This window comes from Pseudozyma hubeiensis (assembly GCF_000403515.1).
Source record: "Pseudozyma hubeiensis SY62 DNA, scaffold: PHS69, whole genome shotgun sequence".
NCBI lineage: Eukaryota > Fungi > Basidiomycota > Ustilaginomycetes > Ustilaginales > Ustilaginaceae > Pseudozyma > Pseudozyma hubeiensis.
This window is the reverse complement of record NW_012133851.1, coordinates 379,660-402,242: the sequence shown is the minus strand read 5'-3', so window position 1 is coordinate 402,242 and position 22,583 is coordinate 379,660. Positions and strand designations below refer to the sequence as shown.

The 22,583-nt window shown below is 55.5% G+C and overlaps 9 protein-coding genes across 9 annotated transcripts; 4 read left to right on the top strand and 5 right to left on the bottom strand.

Annotated features, from left to right (window-relative positions):
- Positions 1-455: 455 nt before the first annotated feature.
- Positions 456-2,798, bottom strand: PHSY_007377 (hypothetical protein; the record flags this gene model as incomplete). Its single annotated transcript, XM_012337971.1, has 1 exon — positions 456-2,798. One exon carries the CDS (start codon positions 2,796-2,798, stop codon positions 456-458), a length of 2,343 nt encoding a protein of 780 aa, XP_012193361.1.
- A 689-nt stretch (positions 2,799-3,487) lies between these two features.
- Positions 3,488-5,186, top strand: PHSY_007376 (cryptochrome DASH; the record flags this gene model as incomplete). Its single annotated transcript, XM_012337970.1, has 2 exons — positions 3,488-3,613; positions 4,968-5,186. The coding sequence occupies 2 exons, from the start codon at positions 3,488-3,490 to the stop codon at positions 5,184-5,186; spliced, it is 345 nt and encodes a 114-aa protein (XP_012193360.1).
- Positions 5,187-7,765: 2,579 nt separating this feature from the next.
- On the bottom strand, positions 7,766-7,975 carry PHSY_007375 (hypothetical protein; the record flags this gene model as incomplete). Its single annotated transcript, XM_012337969.1, has 1 exon — positions 7,766-7,975. One exon carries the CDS (start codon positions 7,973-7,975, stop codon positions 7,766-7,768), a length of 210 nt encoding a protein of 69 aa, XP_012193359.1.
- Positions 7,976-8,827: 852 nt separating this feature from the next.
- Positions 8,828-10,384, top strand: PHSY_007374 (hypothetical protein; the record flags this gene model as incomplete). The annotated part of the gene is made up of 1 exon (XM_012337968.1): positions 8,828-10,384. The coding sequence occupies one exon, from the start codon at positions 8,828-8,830 to the stop codon at positions 10,382-10,384; it is 1,557 nt and encodes a 518-aa protein (XP_012193358.1).
- Positions 10,385-10,500: 116 nt separating this feature from the next.
- On the bottom strand, positions 10,501-13,500 carry PHSY_007373 (hypothetical protein; the record flags this gene model as incomplete). The annotated part of the gene is made up of 1 exon (XM_012337967.1): positions 10,501-13,500. The coding sequence occupies one exon, from the start codon at positions 13,498-13,500 to the stop codon at positions 10,501-10,503; it is 3,000 nt and encodes a 999-aa protein (XP_012193357.1).
- A 291-nt stretch (positions 13,501-13,791) lies between these two features.
- PHSY_007372 (hypothetical protein) lies at positions 13,792-14,493 on the top strand (the record flags this gene model as incomplete). The annotated part of the gene is made up of 2 exons (XM_012337966.1): positions 13,792-14,115; positions 14,209-14,493. The coding sequence occupies 2 exons, from the start codon at positions 13,792-13,794 to the stop codon at positions 14,491-14,493; spliced, it is 609 nt and encodes a 202-aa protein (XP_012193356.1).
- Positions 14,494-14,611: 118 nt separating this feature from the next.
- On the bottom strand, positions 14,612-16,117 carry PHSY_007371 (hypothetical protein; the record flags this gene model as incomplete). Its single annotated transcript, XM_012337965.1, has 1 exon — positions 14,612-16,117. One exon carries the CDS (start codon positions 16,115-16,117, stop codon positions 14,612-14,614), a length of 1,506 nt encoding a protein of 501 aa, XP_012193355.1.
- Positions 16,118-16,856: 739 nt separating this feature from the next.
- On the top strand, positions 16,857-19,296 carry PHSY_007370 (hypothetical protein; the record flags this gene model as incomplete). Its single annotated transcript, XM_012337964.1, has 4 exons — positions 16,857-16,883; positions 16,989-17,071; positions 17,157-17,604; positions 18,475-19,296. 4 exons carry the CDS (start codon positions 16,857-16,859, stop codon positions 19,294-19,296), a joined length of 1,380 nt encoding a protein of 459 aa, XP_012193354.1.
- Positions 19,297-19,459: 163 nt separating this feature from the next.
- PHSY_007369 (hypothetical protein) lies at positions 19,460-22,306 on the bottom strand (the record flags this gene model as incomplete). The annotated part of the gene is made up of 1 exon (XM_012337963.1): positions 19,460-22,306. One exon carries the CDS (start codon positions 22,304-22,306, stop codon positions 19,460-19,462), a length of 2,847 nt encoding a protein of 948 aa, XP_012193353.1.
- Positions 22,307-22,583: the final 277 nt, after the last annotated feature.

The following is a 22,583-nucleotide window of genomic DNA, read 5'->3' as shown; positions in this document are numbered from 1 at the left end:
CGAATAGCTGGTACATTGGCCGCCTCTTTCCGTCGCTTAGATCCGACATTTTGTGGCTGACCGTTTGTTCGATCTCGAAGCCTCCCGACCCAGAGCTGACGGAAAGGTCCGAATGTCATTCTTCGATACATGTCAGGCGCGACAGGTTTTGGCTGGTCGCTCCAAGTCTTTGCCTTTGCTTCCGTTGGGAAGCTTCCTCGAGCTTGTCGACCTCGGAATCAGGTCCACGTACGGCGTGCATCGGCGTCCCAATTCGCCGAGCGCTTTGTTACCCTACATCTCGATGAGTTTAGATAAGTATAGGACAAGACTCAACTTCTGTGTGAAGGCATGGACCTCGTGTGGAAAGCGCTCGCTCCCCGCTAAATTGCTCTGCTGCGGCGAATAGATGGGGGAGTCAAACTTTGCACACACTGGATCAACGCGAAAGTCCATTGCTGTCGACGCGGCTAAAATTACATATAAGGATGAGGCCTTCGCTGCACGCTTGAACCGTGTTGGGCATAAGATTGAGAGCTGGGCGTACTCGGTGATATGGGCCGATCGTGATAAGAAGCAGGGTTGTAGCGGGAGGGAGCTGCTCGAGATGACTGCAGGGTGGAGGACCGTCTGCGACCCGGCTGCTGCGCCAATGAACGCGACGCCGAGTTATCCTCTCTTGAAATCGGTCGTGGGGGCGTGGGGAGCGCATACCCGGCAGATGACTCAGAAATGCGTTCGAACTGCTTTGCCGTGGATTGCTCGAGGTTGTGAACATGACCGAGGGAATTGGACCGGCCTGGACTGGTGATGGTAGAGCGGTGACCGTGAGTCGGATGAGCAAGCATTTCGAAGTCTTCCGCACGTCGAGAGGGCCAGGGCTGGTTTGATGGTCCATCGGGATGCCTGCCGTCATACACCCTGCCAGCATGATAGGCTGCGGCCGATGGAGACTCATTGTGCAACAAGGTATCGCCGGTCGATGCGGATGCCGAGCTGGGGCGGTTGCGCAGGCCGTTGGCCAAATTGAGCTCGGCTCGAAGAGCTTCCAGGCTCGCCTGCTTGGCTCCAGGAGACTCCTCTCGTTCCCTAACAATCTCTTGAGCGGTTTTGCCGCTGGCTCTAGCAGCAGCTTCAGCTTCCTGCTGCTTGCGCTTGGTGAGTTTGGCATAGAGCAAACCGCAAGCGTTGCAGAGCGTTCGAGGACCCATGGGCCCCTTTCTCCATTCTGGCGTTTCCTTTGCCTGGCATCCCAAGCATTCTTGGTGGTGCTCGTTCTTGCGCTTTCGGACTCTTTTCATGCCTTTGCTAGCCAGACGTCTGCGATCGAAGATATCCATCTGGTGCTGATGTTGAGCATCCGCAAAGTGCATGGGCGGTGCTCGTGGCCCTACCTGGCTGTAGGGATGATGCGACGTATGTTCGTGAGCAAAAAGAGGTGCATCCCCGTAGCGAGAAGATCCGGCAGGTGCGCGCTCGTGGAGATGTGCGTGGTGCTGCTGGTCCGGGAGGGCGCGCAGCTGCTCAAAAGAAATAGCTCTCGAAATTGGGCGGTGCGAGCGATCGGAGTGGGTTGGCTGTGGCGCAAAGCCGTTGCGACTCATCGCCTGTGGGCCGCTTGGGGCACCCACACGTTCCGACCCGTATGCGCTTGGCCGAGAGTGATGGTCAGATACGCGAGGCACTTGGTCGTCCAGAGTGAGCCGATCGATGGACGAATGCGTCCTTTCAAGAGAATCAGCTGGGGGCCACGCTGCGTAGCCAGCTTGACCAGCTGCGGCGACCGCGGCAAGCGGCGCTATGGTCCTGATGGGCGATTCTTGGACCGCGTTTCGTGTTGACGCTTCCCGGTAGGGTGCCATGTACCCTGCGACACCGACATAGCTTGCGACGGATTCTGCGCGAGACCGAGAGAAGAGCGACATGCTGTCGAGCTCATCGAGAAGCTTGTTGCGCAGTCGCTCGGCGGCATCTGCATTCCGAAAGATGGATGGCGATGCAGGATTTGAAACGTCGAGTCCGAGGCGGCGATTGATGTCTTGAACGTAGAGAAGGCTGTCAAGCAGTCGGTCGACTTGAGAGGCATCGGCAAGAGATGACCTCCTGGACAGATTCTGCATCCGATTTTTATGTGGCGACGAGTGAGAGCGAGGTCTTGTTGCTTCGGTGATGACACGCACCGAGGCCTCTGCTAGCCTCGGTGTTGGCGGATCGTCTGTGGGATTTTGATGAGAAGTGGACGCCATGAATGAAGACGGGAGCGAAAGAGATCCGGCGGCAGAGGCACGATGAGGCTCTCGCGGTATGCTGCGATCTGTTGACCGAGAGCCATCATTGTGCGCGGGAGCCTCTCGGGTGTCGTTGACAGAGCTCCTTCGCCCGACGTCTCTGTCAACCATGTCGCGCGAAGCAAAGATCGGCGAGAGGTTGTGACCGCGATCATGAATCAATGAATGCGCGCGATTCCGTTCAAAGTCGATCGAGGTGGTGAGCGCTGAAAGAGGCGGTAGCGTTACTTTGGCTTGCTTTGGCCGGTGGTCCATGCTGGCAATCGCGTCCTCCGACGTATGTTGAGGTTGGACGTTGCGCGTTGGTCTCAAAGGAGCTTTGTCATCAGAAGGAATGTGATTTGAGAACTGTTGCGAAGCGCTCGTGCCTCGCAAGGTCGAAGTGGAAGGCGAGAAGATTCGAGGATCACGAACGGAGCGATCACTGCGGGGATCCACTGGATAACTTTCTGAAGGGTGAAGGGTCCGTGGGGTGCGTTTCGAAACGCAAGGTGATTCCGGTACCGTCGATATGTAGTCACAGGCCGACATTCGATGCTAGGCGTAGGTTGAGTGAACTCGGAGTGTCGTTTCGGTGCGCCTTTGATGCCGATTTGTCGCCCCTCGATATCAGAGTGAGCGATCATCGATTGATGCTAAACTCATCGATGATGGTGCTTAGAGCAACGTCCGAGATGAAATCTTTGAGCCACGCTTGCCGAATACGACCTAGCCGATATCGAGAGCGCCAGTGAAAAGAGAAAGAGAGGCAGCGACGAGAACCCTCTTGGAGGACAACAGAGTCGGAGGCTCCGGACGAGATGTGGTATGAGAAACACTTCTAGAGGTGCGTGCAGTTGTAGCAGTCAGTCAGGCGGCAGCAGTGAGATGACGCAGTGAGACAGAGGTGTTGAAGAGCAGAGTTGTCAAAGTCAATGGCGAGGCGAAGCTTGGACGGCAAACGAATGAGGCTGATCGTGTGAAACAGGACGGCTGAGCCGCGTTCGTGAGCTGCGTCCTAATGGCGAGGCTGGGTGACGGGTCGGTATCAAACGCGGCTGCTTCGCGAGCAAGATGGAATCCGAACCCGCCCACGAGCGAGGAGGAATGGGTTGGCTGTGAAGAAGGAAGCGGGCGACGGCTGTGAAGAATGCGAGTAGCGACTGGTTGCTATCGATGGCTGTCGTGGTGACCAGTGTGGAAGACACGTATGAGCACGATGTTGGAGGGCCTGAACATCGATGGATGCCGAAGACGAACAAGAAGAGAAGATAGCGGGGATGGAGTCCAGACACATTCACGGGATCAAGGTGAAGTTGTGGTCGGATCGCAAGGGGTCAATCAAGCTCCGTGACTGCGAGTGCGAGGTACAGGAGCGAGCTATGGGATGAGGGAAGAGAAGGAGGAGGAGAGAGGCAGAACAGAGGCGACAATGCGACACAGGCTTGGCATGAGCACGATGAGGCCAGGCGACGTTACATCGGGATGCGAACCAGCGGCTCAAACATCAATCACACACACTCGGTTCATCTGAGCGCATCCAAGTAGATGCGAGCTGCCCATGTGTCATCGTGGCGTTGTTCTCTCGTTTGGAGCTATGGTTTAGTGCGCCACGACGGTTGAGCGAAGCGGACCTGCTCTGCAAGGGCTTCACGAGGGTGGCTTGCGACCATGCACATAGAAACCATGGTTGCGCCGCCAGAAGCCTTTTCCATCTCGAATGCATGTAAGCGGTGGCTCCGGGGTCGGAGAATCGAATCAGTCGAAAAGCGTCTGGGTGGTGTGCACATGCTCCAGCGTGCATCGAGCAGGTTGACCCGGTGCTTTTGAGTTGCCACATACTTTCCGAAAGGACTCAACAGCCAGATCGGCTCGAGACGGGATGTTTGTTGTTGACAACAAGAGATAAATTTAAAGCACAGGGTCAGGAAAAGGCCGGAACTGAGTTGAAGAGCTTTTTACTGCACAGCGTGAACGCTCGCCGAAACGAACGCAACCGTCTCGACTGTGCAACGACCCAATTTTCTTTTCTTTTTCAAACGTATTTCTCGATCTAGCTCTTCGAATTGTTAACTCATGACGCTTCTTTGTTTGCCTGTTTTTTTTTTACTTCTCATAATACTACACTGCGTTGTTTGAAGTGAAGTTGGATGTTCGACTCAGATGGGGAGAGATGTCGCCGTAAGCAAAGCATGGAAGCGGACTCCTCTCCAACTGTAGAGGAGATCTACGATGTTGATGTCACCTGTATCAGTATCAACTTATGAGACACGAGACGCACGCAGGGTGGGAGGAAAAGACCGACGACACACATGATGCAGTGACATGTGTGCCTTTGCAGCGGACTTTCGGTTGCTGCATGTACTGCACTGTATCAGTTCGCAGCCGCCCCGGTACTAGCGTAACTTTTATGCAGGTGACGCTGCACGCTGCACCGCGGGACTCACTTCAATGGCTCCACACTAATTCTTAGATGGTCTAGACAACAAGCGGCTCGTTGATGCGGGTGAATAGAGAAGCCGAGCCAGTGCAGATCGCATTTCATTGTTCAGTAATGTGATGCAATCCGGGTAATATAGCAGCGGCGAGATCGTGGGAGCGAAGATCTTGGGTTGCGTTGGAAACTCTTCGCTATCGAATTTCATGCTTCCCTTATTGCAGTCCGTGCTCCCGAGTCTCGATCATTTTCTTTTTGTCTACGTTTATTATTTCTTTCTGTAGAATCACCGAGATGGATTTCCACGCTGTGAGACTAAAGAAAGGTGCGTCAGTGTTCCTCGTGTCAGCTGTGTTTTGCCCCTCGGTGCAGACCTTGCCGCGATCGTTTTGCGCTTCGACTCGGATATCTTCGTATGCTGCAGCGTTCGAACGCCACAAGATTACTGCATCAGCAGGTGTCCGCAGCATCGACAAGGATCAACGAAACGGAGGAGGGACTAGGTGCGCAGCTGGCGGGCTCGTGCAACAAGCTCAGGGTCGACTGTGCTTCTACCAAGCGCGGTTTCCCAATTCGGACTTCTAGGCCCTTTTCATTCGCTTTTCGAAGGCCGATTCAAGAAATTCGACACCTTGGATTGATGCTGACAGACTGACTGTGACAAGCTCGATGAGCAAAGCATTTTTCAGCTGGATTGAGTCTGGTACATGCTCGATTCGTACCCTCATGTCCACGCACATATGCGTTTGATTCTCTACTCTCTTTCGAGTCTCGATGATGGTGATGTTGAGTTATGTGATGGTGACGCTCGTGCCGACTCTATTCTTCTCGCCTAAGCAGCTGGGCGTGTCGGCTGGAGCGGTATTCAGCCGTCGCGTAGTGGGGGGGGGATTCCCCCTTTTTCGTCTTCTTGGATTCAAGTTTAAGCGAGACCAAGCGAGGCGCATGTGAAGGCGGAAGAAGGAGAATTTTTATCTACTGATTGAAAATTGACAGCCTAAAGATCACGATTTTTAAGGGGAGAAAAAAAATAAAAAGGGAGCTGCTGGTGCCGGCAAAACCCCCAGCGAGACCGATTCTGGACCGTAGCGTGATCAAGAGGTTGATGCACCATGGTGATAAGCGGTCTGGCTTTCACATCTGGCCAACTGAACAAGCGAACAAGCCGACAAGGGGAAAGTGAGCCGAAGCCGTGGAATATGTAGCTTCTCAGTTGCCGAGTGGTAACCAAGGCCACACAGGTCTCACGACGCTGGCATCCTCTGCTTGCACGTCGAACAGAAGCGGAAGGGAAGAAACTCGAATTGTGAGAACAGTGAGAACAGCAGGAACACCGCGCGTCAAACATCTGCTTGCGTTCCTAGTCATTAATAGAAGAAAGTTGTACTTGTACGATGGATCAGCCTGTTCCGAGCTGCTCGACCGATTTGGTTCGACACGACGTGAAGTTTGCTGGCATCCTAACAACCCTGATGCTGGTAGCAGGAGCGACGCGGCTTGACGTGACCATGTCATAACAGCATCAAGTATAAGATCAAGATACAGTAAACACTTGTTCGCAGGCCCGTCTTCGCAATGTGACTGAGCGTTTTGTGCAAGCGTTCCTACGCGCGAGGATCGACTGCTAGCGAGTGGAAAGGCAGCGGCGGCAGCAACGTTTGTGGCTTGGCGACACGGCGGGCTTGCAAGGGAGAGGGGGAAAAGAAAAAGAAGCGTCTCAGATCGGATTCGAATCGATCGTCATGATCTGGAAGCGAGCAGGTGGCCCACGTCGGGGAATCGCTCGTTCCAGGGATCTGTTGTTTCTTGTTGGAATTACAAGTCTGGAATTCCGACTCTCATCCATTGCTTCTCTAGCTTTTTATAGAAAATATATTTGATTAAACACCTCTTGGCTCTTGTGGATTTCGATGAATGAACGCCGCTCGATGCCTGACAGCGTGAATCGACGAGGGAAAAAAGAGGCGTCAAGATGCAGGGACTCTACCTCGCTTAGTTGGGTGCGGTGACTACAAAGGCCGTGCGTGGAGCGGCGCCAATGAAGAGCACAGCCTCGTCCTTCCCACTTTTTCTTCGTGTCTTCGGCAAGGGCCCGAGTCAGCCTTGAACCTTGTGTAGGCGATTCAACACGTTCGCCGAACATCGCTGTGCATCGGCTGAGCACAATCCATGCTTCCAAATTGCCATTGCGGTCGTCGGCAGCACCATGCGAGACTGGGATGCGCGCGCAGCTGACAGAACGACGCATGCCGCTGTCAGGTGGTAGGTCAAAAAGGGAAAGCGGAAGTCGATATGCATGCAGTTCGTGCAGTTTTGGGGTTGGAATCCGGCCCTACAGTGTACTGTATTTACGGTGCACAGTACACAACGTCTCGCCTTGAGCCAATGTCCCTTCCTTTCGCTCTCTTTCATCTTCGCATGCACGGATCTTGGTATTCTAGCTGCAGATCAAGTACTGAACTACACTGAAAGGAGCGAAAGCGGATCAGAGACAAGACACCGTGTTCGATTCGGGTCCCACTTTGTTGTCGCCCGTGAAAGGGCCCCCAAGACGCGTGAGAACCGCTTTGATGTTCGATCTCGCTTCTGCAAGGGTCCGAGGTTGTCGTGCCGACATCTGGATACCGTCTTCCATCGGCCACCTTCTGCGGTGCACGGCAGAATCAGAAAACGACTCAAAATGGTGTCACCGAGCTTCTTCTTGCGCGAAATTGATTGGCTGGCAAATCCAGAGCAAGCTCATTCAGCATGCTTTGCGATGTCGCGCGAACGACATCAGAATCCCGGAGGCGAGCAAGGTAGCGAGGTATGCTGGGAGGCGAGATCGAGTGCGGTGTTGTCCTCGGCTTGGCTTATTAGCTCGCGGCAACTGTATGCGGGGGGCTAAGCGAGCCAGAAGAGCGAGTTGCTCAAAAATGTTTTTGCGCGCCCGCCACTCTGAGCCACAAGGCGGATCCACGCACGCATCGTCCTAAGTGGGCGAGAGCTCGCTCCTGACCCGGCTTTCGATAACCTGTCTTGTCCATACCACCACAAGCCCCGTTTGAGCCGTTCTCTTCGACGGCGCTGATTAAGAAGCCATTCACGGCCTTTGCTTCTGTGCGGCGTCCTCGCAGCCACACGCTATCTCACGCCTGTAGGATAGGCGTCTGAACTCGCTTCTGGTGTATGTCAACGCCGTGGGATACTGAACAAAGTGCGACGGAAGATAGCCGTTTGCGGCTGCTCGGCAATCGTTGTCGTGGTCACGATTGCGACGTCGGTCATCCGAACGATGCCTCTGACGCGTCATCGCTGTCCTTCCGCAAGATCTCTATCAAGGCACATGGGCCAGACGCCAAGATGAAAGTATATCCAGGACGGCAAGAACACCGCCGACCTGAACAAGCGAGGTTCGTTCTGAAGCATCAAAGACGACCGTCTATAGTAGTATTTTTAGCTCGGATCAAAAGTCAGACCTTCCTGCTGGGTAATTGTGACCTACGATCAGGCCGAGTCCCGTAGCTGAAGTTTGATGGTTCCACGGGTCTCGGAATGACAGCATCGTTCAGCACCGTATGAAGGAGTAAATGAGCAAGTTCAGGCATGCATCAGCCACAATTTCTTGCGTTGACGAGAGCAAGAGGAAGAGGACAACCAAGATTACAAACTCCGACTCGAAGCCCTCGCTGCTCGCTTGCCTAGACCCCGACCGGCATCGCTAGATCCCACGCTAAAGCTTCTAAGACCGCATATCTGCAGGGCGTTCCACCATCTGCCACCGCATGCCTTCGCTTCCTGTCGGGCTGCTCGTGGCGCTTGATCGCATCGAGCGACAGGCAAAAACAGCATTCAGAGGGCGGTGATCCAGTTGCCGATCAAGAATTGAGCAGTAGAGTACGATCGCCGATCCCGATGTGGCCGAGCCGATCTGCTAGGCCAGCCTTCTCCACATTTCTTCCCAAAGCTCAGTTCTCGGAGTGGAGGCCGAATGCTGTAGACTTTCTTGCCGTCAAAAACGTCCTTTGCCTCGTCCTTGACATGTCCAGCTGCCCTCTGGCGGTCCAACGGATAGCAGCGCGGAAGCATATTGGCTACAGGCAGCCATGCAAATGCATCTCAGCTGAGCCTGCAAGGGAAACGGGAGCGAGTTGGCACGAGAACCATGGTGCATCTCCGCCTCAACGACTCCGACACTTCTCGCAACAAGCACATCAACTACATCACCGCACTTCCTCGATATGCCAACACGGATCAGGCACATCATCGCCTGCAACAGCTCGCAGCTCAAGTGCAGCCGGTAATGAAACAGCATGGATTTCAGATCAACTCGCTCGAAGAATTTGAATGGAATCGCGAGTTTGCAGGACGCAACTGGAACAACGGAGAGACCGTCGAACTGGTTCTACGGCGTCAAGATGGCTCCTTTGCTCCTCTTCAGTGGGTGCTCATGGTGTTTTGCCACGAGCTTGCGCATATCAAGTACATGAACCACATCCCTTCTCAGCACGGCAAGCTCGATCGCGAACTGCGCAACGAGTGTCGCGAACTGCAGGCTCGAGGCTACTACGGCGACGGATTCTGGTCCGCCGGTCAGCGTCTCGAGGACAACGCCTTTGTGGCTGGAAGTGGTATCAGCTCGCTTCAGGGTTTGCCCGAGTATTCCTGCGGTGGGGCATATCGGAGCAAGTCGAGCAAAGGGCGAAGTGTGAAACGTCGTCGCACCGGAGCCAACACGCGCTCTCGCGGGCGTGGCTTCAAAGGGCCCAGCCTTCACACGGGAGCACAGACCGCACCCAATACCAAAGGTGGAAGACGAGTGCAAGCATCGCTGCCCGGTCGAGGTTCCCGCGTCGATGGCAACAACCACATCCCCACCGCATCAGCATCGAGTGCCTCTTACAGGGACGACGCCAACTCGACGTTTCGAAAGCGAACACAGACCGCATCAGCGCGCGAGCTGAGAGCACAGGCTGCTTTGCGTCGTCTTACGGCGACGAAGAGCGAGGACATCGACATCAAGCCTGCACCCGGCCTTGACTCTTTCTGGCCTCAGAACCCGGACCCAGGAAGTCCGGCCACGTCTGGCAGCGGATCGGATCGTGTCAAGGAGGAAGACGGGGAAGGCACCGAAGACGAGTCCGATACCGAAGACGAAGACGACGAGGACAGCAAGGAAGGAGGACTTGTCATTCGGCTCGACGATTCCTCATCGGACGAAGCTGACAGGCACATGAAAGGACCATCCGGAGCCTCCAGCTCCTCGAATGATGGCACCGTCCGGGTCAAGCAGGAGCCCGACCATTCCACCATCGCTAGCACAGAGTCTCAACAGCAGCGCCTCGATCGATCGCGACTGTACCGTCAGCATCAGCTCAAGCAGGGCGGCACGCTCCGCTCAACCAGCGAAGACTGGCAAGATTTCTGCTCGATCGCTTCCCTGCCGACTGGCCACTCAACTGCCACTTCTGGGCCTTCTGCGGCTCGATCCCCGACAACATTACTCAACTCGAAGGACGACCCTATAGAGCTGGTCTCATCCGACGAAGAGGACGTCAAGCCGGCAGCTGCGCCCAAAAGGGAACCGAAGAAGGATGCATCGGATTCATCCTCACGGAAGGGAAAATGGTCGTGCCAGGTGTGCACGCTTCTCAATTCACCCAATGCTCTGCGATGCGATGCTTGTCTCGCTACGAAGGGCTCCTTTCTGGTCGGTCAATGACGACACAAGGTTTGGGATTCTCGGGCGGGCGAGCGGGTGAACGAGTGTAGTTTGTATCAGCAGGTAGGTAGGGACATGACATGATCGAAGGACCCGCCAAGCGGCTGCAGCCCGATCTACTCGTTGAACCGGTCCATCAGCTGATTGGCAATCGCCTGGCTCGGCAACCTCGCCAAGTACGCGTTGAACGCATTCCGATCCGTCTTGTCTTGGATCTTGGGGACGAACCTCATCGACTCCTGCACGTGATTTTGCTCCACCAGCTTGACGATGAAGGGGGTGTACCCGATCGGCGACCGTTTTGAGTTGGCGAAAGCCCACAATCCATCCCAATCTTTGCTCTGCGCCAGCGTGTCGAGTTTGATGTTCCAAAACCTCTTGTCCGGTACCTTGAAGTCGGACCGCAACTTTTCCGCCTTTTTGTTCATGCTGCGGAACAGGAGTTGCCGGATGGTCTCGTTGAGCGATAGGTGGGTGAATTGACTCCGATGTCCATCTTCCTTTTCGAGCGCTTGCTGGAAGGCTAGGAGTCGGATCTGTTCGTCGACGAGTTTGGCCTCCAAGACTCGTTCCTTGTCCTCGCTGAAGAACTTCATGGCCGTCTTGAGTTTGAAGATCTTGTCCGGCATTTCGCTCTCTGTGACGCCCTGTATTGCGTTGGCTTCTTGCAGCGCCAAGATGGCAGAGTCGGTCCTGCGATCATCCTGATAGTAGAAGTCCTTGAGTAGGTCTCGATCCACCTCCTTTGCATAGGCTTCGAGCAGGTTGGATGCTAGCGACAGGTACTGTCGTGTCGAAGCCACTTTGGAAGCGCTACGTGTGCGGTCGTTGCCCGCAGCCGGCACCATCGCATCTGACACGGGCGCTTGAACAATCCGGAAAAAGTCGCCTCTCGAGAGTTGGTTCTTGAGTCGCAGCAGGACGTGATAGATGAGATCAGTGTCTCCAGATTCGATGGCTTTGACCAACGCAAGCTTGTCTTCGCGCATGTTGAGCAACAGAGGAACCTGGTCGATCGCGCGAGCCTCGTGGTCGAGCAAGCGAGTCGCCAAGTTGCCGCGCCCTGCCTTCCACGCTGTCCACGCAACTTCGGCGAAGCTGACCGACGCGCCTCTATCTCCAGATATCGAGCCATCACGCTTGGTCGAAGCGGCATCCTCCGTACCACCGCCAAATGCACCGGCTGCAATATTGTCATCGTCGGAACCGCCGAGCTCGCCCACCCGCTCATTGAGCGACGTCGCGATGCGGAATTTGTGGACAATGTCTGCACACAGACGCTCCTCGGCCGCGGAAATGGCGGATGTCGAGCCTCCAAGTGCAGGACCGGTGCGCGCAATCTTTGCCCTCGCCCAATGTTTGAGGATGGGGTCGGGCCGGATGTGCAGGTAGCGGGCGATTTTGAGCGATAAAAAGTGATGATTCTGTGCCGTCAAGCGCGACAGTAGTGCGGTTGGACCTGCAGCAACGTACTGCTCATACGAGATGGGGATGCCGATCTGATAATTGCGAGCGGCATTGAGTACCCGCAGCGTCCTGGCCATCTCGACAAAGGCAGTGGGGTCGTACAGCTCGATAAAGCTCTTTCCGAAGGAAGCGGCCTTGAGCAAACGTTTCTGCCACGTTAAGTCCCACTCGTAGGCGGCAGCGCGTAGGCAGCAATCGACGGCATCGGGAAGGCTGCTGCGGATAGCGCGTATACCTTCGTCGGCTCGACTGCTCTTTGCGCTGAACTGCTCGGCTGCTTCGAAGAGCAATGCAGCGGGATCGTTGGAGCCTGGACGAAAGACGCGATTGGAGACGTCCGAGACTTTTTGGAGGAACTCGTGTCGATCGGAAGCGATGATGCGAACGCCGTCGACTTCGCTGACAAGGTGCGTCGGTCCAGAGTAAGGATACCGAATCGAGTCTCCAAACGGCCCTACCATGACGACTTCGTCGTTGAAAGCGAGAGCGATGGTGTTGTTGCCGCACCACTGTACTTCACGTACGCCACTGCCGCCGATACCGCCTTTACTGATGGTGCTTGGGTCGGAAGATGTGTGGTCATGATTAACGGAGCGAAAAGGGTCGTCGATCGCGGTCGCATCCTGATAAGCTTGGCTCGCTCGGATGTCAAACTCGCTGAGGCTGCGAGAGAAATCGGAGCTGACCACCCAGAGGACGAGATCTGCGGTCATGAGGGCAAGTAGTTTGCCATTTGGAGAAGGACGGATGACGTGAAAAGGGCCGCGAGAGAGGCGCATGTCCTGACAGGCCGTATCGATGGAAGAAGGCCCTGCAGTCGAGCGCGTGAGCGAGAGAAGTGTGGGTCCTTGTGCGATGAGCACGGTTGTGCGTCCGGATTGAGACACGTTTGGCGGGACAAGGGCCCATGATGAGGGCGATGAATCTGTCAAATGAGAGGACGAGGTGTCATGAGGAGGGAGGAGTTCTGGAGGCGAGGATCGAACGGTGTCATCTTCCAGAGACGGGAGGGCATAGCCGTAATCGCCTCCTCCGCTGAGGCTGACGGCGCCAGCATACTCGTTTGATTCTGCATCCGCATCGAGCCCTGGGAAGCGCCATTCCACAAAGCGCCGTGCGCCGACGTATGCAACAAGACCACCCGCCCATATTCGAGCATCGACAACGCCCGTCTCTGTAGCCTCTGTGCCCAACGAATGCTGCGTGTAGAAGGAGCTAGAGGTGGCTTCGACAGGTACGGGTCCATTGCGTGAAGTGGATGTGCTGGGAGCTGAGTCGACCGTAGCGGGGCACGGTGAGAGAAGGGTGTAGAGACGAACATTGCCTTCTTCGAGCACCACGACGAGCTGCTCCAACGCGTTGAAGCCAAGCGCGATGATGCGAAGGGAGTGATCCCAGGGTATGCTCTCAATGAGCTGTCCGGCTGCTGTGTAGACGAGAATCTTGGGTTTGAGGAGCGAGGCTTTGCCTAACGAGACCAGCCGTGTTGGATCGCGGATGAGCGCGACAAGTCCACCGTTGCTGGATGCTGCGACGACATAGTCGGCGAGATTTTCGATGCCCCAATTGAGTGCATAGAGCTCCGTACGTCGATAGAAGATGTCCTGTAGACTTGTCCACTCGGTGGTCGGATGATTTGGTTGCACCATCGAAGACGGCTCGCAACACGACTCGATAGTCGAGTTGTCCTATGAGGTCTGCGATAGGTGAGGATCCAAGGGTAAGTGAAAGTGTGTGAGGGAGAAGACGAGCATGGCGAACGGAGGTGGGCGTGGTCTGTGCTTGTTTTCCAAACGCAACTGGAACACGGAATTCGGGTGATCCGCATCTGCCGAGTGGAGGAGCGTGTCGACTTTTCTCGAAAGTCGCTGCCTGCTTGCTGCCCTTCGTCTTTACTTTCACATCCTGTCGGAAGCATCCGCAAACACTCGTGAACCAGCATGTCGCTGTCACCACAGTCGAACGAAGTATCTTCGTCACGAAATGCGCTCATGACTTCCGATGTGCCCGCGTCAGCCAAGAAAGGCAAGCTGTCGCCGCACGAGAGGCAAGCACAGGCTATCTCAAAGCTGCTCGCCAACCCGGACAAGGAGATCCGCATCCCCGAGGGTCCCAAGGAAAAGTCGATACGAGCGCCACGAGATGTCATGAAGAACGTCACGGGGTCTAGTGCGGGCGCCGGCTCAGGCGAGTTCCATGTGTACAAGCAGCAGCGTCGGCGAGAATACGAACGCATCCAGCTGATGGAAGAACAGAACAAAAAGGTACGTGGCATGATACACTAGCTTTGGCATGCAATCGATGGATAGCACGCAAACGCAGTCTACTGACCATCCTATACTTGTTTCTCTCAAAAGCTGACGGAACAGGAAGAATTTGATCGGAAACGCGCTCAGATGCAAGGCAAGGACGAGGCTAAAACAGACAAGAACCGTGCCAAGCGCGAAAAGAAGAGGCTCGCTGCCTTGAAAGCACAGGCAGCTGCCAAAGGCAGAGACGTATCAAAAGTAGTCGCAGCGAGATCTGGTCCAGATAGGCCGGACGAGGGGCCTGACGCCAAGAAGCAACGCCTACACAATCATGCAGTACGAAGAGTCGAGTTCAAGCAAAAGTACGAATCAGACGATGATGACGACTCATGAGTTCAATCTGTACTCTGTACTCAACGAATACGAGTCACGAAAATCACATCGCTTGCAGCCTCATCGGGAAAACGAATGACTGAATAGTATTACGACGAGCAACAATGACGGAATCGGCTCAGAGAAGCGTCTGTGTAAACTTGATCCAGGTGCCAATCTGCTTGTACACCTTGGCAGCCTTGGAGATCTCGGTGTCGACGGTAAAGTAATCGTGGACCTGGTGTGGGTAGACGTGGTGCACCACCTTGCAGTTGAGCTCGCCGGGACTCAGAATGATCCTCTGGTTCGAAGTGGACGAGGGCAGTCCCTTTGCCTTTCGCAACATGTTGGCAAAGTGCTGTCCCTCGTCGACCAGCGTCTCGCTACCTCCATTGGCGATGAAGCAAGGTGGCAATGCAGCACACTCGGCAGGCGACTTGTTGGCGTGCGTGTTCCACGGGTCCGACAACGGAAAGGGGAGCTTGTTGAGCCCCTGCGCCGACACGCCCCAGTCCTCGTAGGAGAGATCAATGATGTCCTGTCCGACGTTGCGCTCGCGGCTCCTGAAGGACAAGTCTTCAGGCGCGATCCATGGTGAGAGCAGCACCAAGCCTGGAATCTTGACCGATTCGGCGTTCTCGAAGAGGAGATGCTTGTACGAACGGAGGTATCGCTCGAGCTGCAGCGTCAACCACGAGCCGTGGCTGTCACCGCCAATGTAGATCTGCTCGGGGGCGTACCCAAGCTCGTCGACGAGGTACAGGTAGCCGGACAGAGCCTGGTAGAGCTGCACCGGCGAAGGCGCGAACGGAGCCAGGTTGTAGTCGACCGAGAAGACGTCGATGCCGGCGTGGCGAGCAAAAGTCTTTGCGAGGTTTTGGCCCATGTGCAGATCGCCGGCATTGAAGGTGACGCCGGCGCCACCGTGGAAGTAGCACATGACGGGTCTGGTGGGCTTGTTCTTGGAGCGAGGCTGCGATGGCACAATTTGGGGCTTGTGGGTGAACCAGAGCGCACGAATGCTCCATTTGAGCCACTTTGCATCGAGCAGCGGCGGACCGGTGTAGACATCGGTCACGATCTTGCGTCGGTCGTTGGGACCAGCCTTGACAGCGAGGATGCCGTCGAGGTACTCGGGACCGGCAGGAGGGATCCACACCTTGTCGGGTCGGCCGTGCGTAGCGTTGAGCTTGAGTGCCTTGATGTTTTCCTTGGCAAGCACCACTGATCCACCGGGCCCCGAGAGGTTGAGGCAGGATGCAACGGTAGCGACGAGCGTGTTGCGGTCGCGAAGACCGCCTTTGCGGGGAGCAATGGGCTGTACGCCGAAGCGGATAAGATTGCGCATCACACGTCGCACCACCATGATGTACACAGCCGAGATGAAGCTCCAGTTTCGGTTGAGTCGGAAGCGCGGCACGATGCATCGCAGCATGTATAGCGGGATGGCGATGAACGATGTGGGCAAAAAGTAGAGCTGGAAAAGCAACAGTCGCAGCAGCGGGATCAAGATCTTGGGTTTGGGCGGCGTCGCACGTTTGATGGCTGCCAGCACGTTCGGGTCCACCTGACGCTTTTGGCGTACGAGCGACGAGGTGCTGCTCGACGCGGACGACGACTTGGTTTCGAATGTGACGGCCGACATGTTGAAAGGCTTCGGGATGCGGTCAATTCAGAAGGTGTTTGCGAGCGGCCTTGTCCGATGACGAGGGGGAGAAGGAAGCAAGAAGATGTCGACGAGTGAGGAAAGGATGAGACCGTTTCCGTGGCCCAAGGGTGGTCTCCAACATCAAGCGGCAAACACGACAAAGTTACCCCACACTCTGATTTTGTTTGCAAGCCGCGCTTGTAGAGGCACACAGACAGGTCAGAGCGCGGCGATTGCAACGGCTCCCACTTGATCCTTCCACGCTTTCCTGCAGACGGAGGGTGGTAACCTGTGCCGTCAACCCTCGTGAAAGGCGCGCTGGCTCGCCCCGTTCTGTCGGCAACTTCTGCTCAGATCTTATCGGGGTTCGATTCCCGGGTTGGGACCATATTCTCGATTTCGATTTCTTTTGGAACGCCCAGAATGTTAGAGTAGCGTCAACAGCGTCATGCGTGGAAGCAGGCACAAGTGTGATTTCAAGGCACAGCGGCTTGCGGACTGCATTTTCCGAAAGGCTCCACTTATCAAGTCAAAACCAAGCTCAGTCCTCTCCCTCGCTCTATGCAGTCACACCACAGATGTCGTTGACCTCATCCCATCATCCATACACCTATCTCTGACTTTCACATCGCCTTCATCTGTCTAGTTCGACCATTAAGCCATCTCAAGCAGCAACACAATCTTGGACAGTGACCAAAGAGCACACTGGATAGCAGCCTCGCGGTAACCGACGACCATGGCGAGCAAGGCCGCGATCAAGCGCGTAAGTGCGGACCGCCCGGATTCGTCTTGTGACAGCAGCTGGGCCATCGGATCTGCTGACATGATATTTACCCTTTCATTACTCCGTCTCTTTGCGCATCGACAGCTCACCAAGGAGGCGCAACTCATGGACAAGGATCCCCCGCCGCTCGTTTACGCCCGACCTCGTGAGGACAACATCCTTGAATGGTAGGTCATCTCTCGCTTGTCCGATCCAAACAATCCGACGGCAACCTTGCTGACTCGCTGCATCTTCTACCCTTTGCTATCGCAGGCACTACATCCTTCGAGGCCCTCCCGACACTCCGTACGCAGGCGGTGAATACCATGGCCAGCTCCTCTTCCCACCCGAGTTCCCGTTCAAGCCTCCCGGCATCAAGATGCAGACGCCCAGCGGACGCTTCGCGCCCAACACCAAGATCTGCACCTCGATGAGCGACTACCACCCTCACACCTGGCAGCCCGGCTGGAACACCTCGACCATCCTGATCGGTCTGCTTTCTTTCATGTGCTCCGACGAGATGACCACTGGCTCGGTCACCGCCTCGGACGCCGATCGTCGAAAGCTGGCTGCGCAGTCGCATGAGTTCAACCTCACTCAGAAGAAGTTTTGTCAGATCTTTCCCGAATACGCCGATGCGGAGCTCAAGGATCTGCCCAATATGGGAGACAAGAAGCCCGCAGATGGAGACGCTAGTGGCAGCTCGAGCAAGACTGAAAAGGTGGGATCCGATACCCTTGTCTCGTCACCGGCATCGGGTTCTGCTTCATCGCAGGGTGCGTTGGACACAGACGTCGTGCAGCTTCTTTACTCCGAAATGCGCGGCGGCTCATCTTCTTGAAGGACCGATTGTATTGCAGAGAGGTCTTTCTTTGCGTTGCTCCAGCATCACTGACACTCTTTATTCCAACATCTTCTGCATATCTACACTATGAACAGGCTTAAGAAATCGAACAGCAGCACCGTCAGAAGCTGCAGCTGCGACATCGACACAGGGCAACCGCTCAGCAACTACATCCCCGAGTGGCACTAGGCTGAATGCGACCAGACGAGCAGACGAAGCACCAATACCACACAACAACCATCCGAATCGACGTCGAGATCTGTTTGGACTGCGCAGCTCGCTCGTGGTGCTCGCGGTGCTGGCGTATCTGTTCATCAGTCGAGTCATGAACGCCACTGCCAACGGTATCATTTGACGATTCTTTCAGGATTGCTCGATCTTCCATCTTCCCCTTTGCTGTTAAGCAAGCATGTTTTGATACCTTCACACCATTATCGTTCCATCATTAGCATAGCATACCATCGTTACCGTCGAATCATTGTCCGAGAAGAGTGGCGTGCGGAGAATGAAGGTCAAATCAATACGTGGAAGAATTGGCAGTGTATGCGAAAATGCAAGAGAGATGGAGCGGTGACGTAGCACAGCGTTGGGCAGAGAAGCGCAGCTGCGTTGATTGAGGATTCCATGGAGATGCGCGCGCGCGAGCAGTTCGGGAAGAGAACAACACTTTTCCAGAGCTCGCGTGCTGCTGCTGCTGGTGTATGCATGAGATTTGTTTTTCCCATGTGCTCTTTGATTTCTCTTTAGGCGTCGCGCCAAACAACACCAACTCCACTTTCGAGTTCGTGCAGCACCACTACCATCTCTCTAACCGTCAGGATCGTCGATTACCCACTACGAGCTCGAAAAGACACTGTTTTTACCCGGTCAACGTTCACACTCCTCTACGAACGGTTTGCGCGAAAACACTTTCCCCATCTCTTCGGTTGCATCGAACGGCAAATACGCTCAATGACGCTGTGTGGGCTACTTCCGAGCGGCAGCGATGCAGGTGCGGGACCTTCGAGTCGAGGGATCAGCCGCAAAGTGTTGGTGTTGGGCGATGGAGCATGCGGAAAAACCAGCCTGCTGTTCGTATACATCAAGCAGGAGTTTCCGCAAACATACGAACCGACGGTATTCGAAAACTACACGCACACCCAACCTCTCCCCCTCGGCTCGGTCCACCTAACCCTCTGGGACACCGCTGGTCAGGAAGAATTCGACAAACTCCGCTCGCTCTCCTACGCCGATACCCACGTCATCCTCCTCTGCTTCAGCACCGACAACCCCGTCTCCCTCGAAAACATCGAGTCTCGTTGGATGCCAGAGATTCGCGAATACTCTCCCACCGCCAGAATCGTCCTCGTCGCCCTCAAGTGCGATCTTCGTGACCAACACGCACAGGAAAAGAAGCAACTGTTGACGTACGAGCATGGCGTAACCGTGGCGAAAAGAATCAAAGCCGCAAGGTACCTCGAATGCTCAGCAAAGAAGAACAGAGGCGTACAGGAGGTCTTCGTCGAAATCGCAACTGTCGCTGCAAACGTTGGCAGAAGTCGTTCAACATCAGCGTGTGTCATAGCATAGCAACTCCCAAACCCTCTCTCATCGGATACCCCTTCCTAACCCCACACCAGCGAAAATCACTGTACAATACTCCACTCAAATGTTCAATCTATACCCCTCGCCATCAGCGCACCTCACACACCTTCTCGAATCCCCAACAGCTGCTTCTGACATTACGGCGCTGCTAATCATCATCCATGTTCTTGCGCTTGGCCTTATCCGCGCGTTTCTGGAACATCTTGTGTCTACCCCCCTGCTCCCTGTTCAACGATTTGTTCACCGACCTATTCCGCTCGATGTACGACATGTGCTGTGCACCACTCAGCGCGTTCAACGAGCCCGTCGTCCTCGCTGCCTTTCCAGCCGATCCACCACCCATCGACGGTCCTCCTCCTCCTCCACCTCCGCCACCTCCGCCACCACCTCCACCTCTTCCACCTCCTCCACCGCCTCCGAATCCGCCGCCACCACCACCCCCTCCAGGCAGATCCGATCCCAAATCCGCATCCGACTCGTTCGCAATCAACACGCTCTGCAACAACTCGATCTGCTCCGCCTGACTCTTGTACACCAACCCGGGCATATCCTGCATCCCCACCAGATGCGTTATCACCCTGAAAGCGTACCCCTGATCGATCAAAAACTGCTGTCGTTTGGTCGAGTAGAACATCTCGGCAGTGTCCTTGCTGACGAGACTGTAGAAGAACGCATTGAACCCCTCGTCGTTCCTCCTCTTGGCTCGCAAGATGCGTCCCAGCCTCTGCGCTTCCTGCCTTCGCGAGCCAAAGTGCGACGAGATCTGGATCAAACACGTCGCCTCGGGCAGATCGATCGACGTATCGCCCACCTTCGACAGGAAGATGGTGTTGACCAACGGATTGTGTTGGAAGTTCTGCAAGATACGCATCCGCTCCAGATGCGCCGTGCCGCCGTGAATAAAAGGTTTCTTGAGTTTGTGAGCATACGCCACCAGAGCAAAGACATTGTCCGAAAACACAATGATCTTGTCTCCTCGATTCTCGTGATAGTCGATGAGGAACTGGCACGCCTGGAACTTGTTTGGGTTCATGCAGTAGAGAAGCATCTTCTTGCGGCTCTTCTCGCGCAGATATTCGCGGTAGAACTCCGGCGTCATGGGACACCACACCTCGGCACACTGCACCGTGGCGATGTGACCCTTGGCAGCCAGATCCATCCAATTGGCCTCGTAGAGCTTGGGTCCCACGAGGAAGTTGAGCTCGTCGATCTTTTCGTCCTCACGCACCAGCGTCGCGGTCAAACCGAGCTTCGAGTGCGCTTTGATCTTGGTCAAGACTCGTCGGAACATGCTCGCAGGTACCACGTGCACCTCATCCAGCAGGATGAATCCCCACTCTCGACTCTCGAGGAAGTTCATCATCTTCTGCGACGTGTGAGAACGCTTGCCCGTGTTGGCCACCATCGAGTAGGTCGATACGACGATACCGGATGCGCCCGAGAACTTCTCCTTCTGATCGGCGGTGAACACGCTGATCTGGTTGTCCTGGATGTTGCTCCACTGCAGGAATTGCTGTCGCCATTGCATGACACTGACACTGCTGGTGCATAGCACCAGACAGCTCTTCTTGATGGTGCAGGCAGCGGTGATGCCGACGAGCGTCTTTCCAGCACCGCACGGCAGCACGATGATGCCGCTCCTGGCACGACCATTACCGAACATCTTGGCTAGACTCTTCTCTTGGTAGGGTCTGATATGTGTGATGGGTTTGAGGTCGATCTCAAGGTCGGCATTCAGCTGATCGTTGCGGAAGTCGTACTCTTCTAGCATGGGGTAGCCGATCTCGTTGCAGCGCTTCTTGACCTGCTCGATGTACTCTTCGGTGATTTCGAAGCTGTGCACCGTGTCGTCCTCGTCCAGCTCGTCCGCCTCGTCGACGCCGATGATCGCCGAAAAGAGATCTGCCTCGTCCTCTCTGCGTGCAGCCTCTGCATTCTCGGGCGGAGGACCAGAGGCGCCTGCGCCTGATGCGTTCACGGCACCGGGCTTCTGACCAGCGGCAGCAGCAGCAGCCTGTCGCGCCTTTCTTGCTGCGCTTTCGGTACCTGGAATCACAAGATCACCACGAGTGGGTGCTTGCGTCTTGCCGAGCACCTCCATTCGTCCAGACTTGGCGGCATTTGGATCTTCCCGCACTCGCGCTGCGCCGATGATGCTATCTTGGAGGAGTGTCTGGAGGATTTCGGGATGTGCGCTCTCGACAAAGTACTTGTTCTGCTTGAGCACGAGTTTGATCTTTCCGAAACTTGCCGTGTATTCGCGAATGAAGTCGAGCACGGCATCGGGCACGGGCACCTTGGAGAGGCGATTGAGCACCTCGATGATATCGTTGGGTTGCAGTCCGACGGAGACTGCGGCGTAGAGCGAGTAAGGTGTAAGCTTGTATTCGTGAATGTAGGCTGGTCGGCTGACTGGCTCGGCGATGGCGATCAGAAAGTCTTGTGCCTGCTCGGCGAGTGGGCTGAAGCCTTCTAGGATGATATGACCATCATCGGGCGAGATCCAGAGGGGTCTGCTTGAATGGTCCAGCTTTAGTGGCATCTTCGTAAAGTCGCGCGTGTGGAAGCGCAGTTCTCCGGATTCGTAGCGTGCCTGCTCGTCGTCTTCGTCCATGGCTGGACCATTGAAGCGAGGCGCAGCACCTGACAAAGGATGCTGTCGAGCGATCGCATTGGCGGGTGCTGCTCGTGTAGCATCAATGCTTTTCCCTTTGTTCGACGCCTTGGCCTTGCCTTTTCCCTTGCTGCTGCTGCCGTAGTCGTCACCCGAATCCTCGGAAACAAAGCCGTCATCCATGGCAAATGCCTGCTCTCCATCGTCGTCTTCGTCGTCGTCGTAATCGCAGTTCGGCGCAGGCGTGCTGCGAGAGCTTTGCGCTCGGGAAGCTGCGGCGGAGGTCGGAGTGTTGGAGCCATTGCTCGCCGCGTTCGAGTTGGGTCGCAGCCTGACCGTCAGACGAGGGCGAGAGCTCGAGCCATGGTCGTTACCCGACATATCGCTTTACTGATTCGTCGGCCTTGAAACGAAGTGATGAACGTGCAGTCTCTAAGCTCGGGCCAGTTTCGTTTCCGCCGGTCGGTGAGGTGGATTCACTCAAACAGCAAAGCTCCTTTTATTCCTAGCCTCTGAGGGCCTGATCGAGGTTCAAAACAGCACGCGATCCATAGGTTCAGGTCGGAACTACGGCAGCGAAGCAAGTTGGGGCTGCTGTGGTGGATTTCGGAGTGGCGATGGTGAGATGGAAAGATGCCACATCGACAGGAAGGCTTGA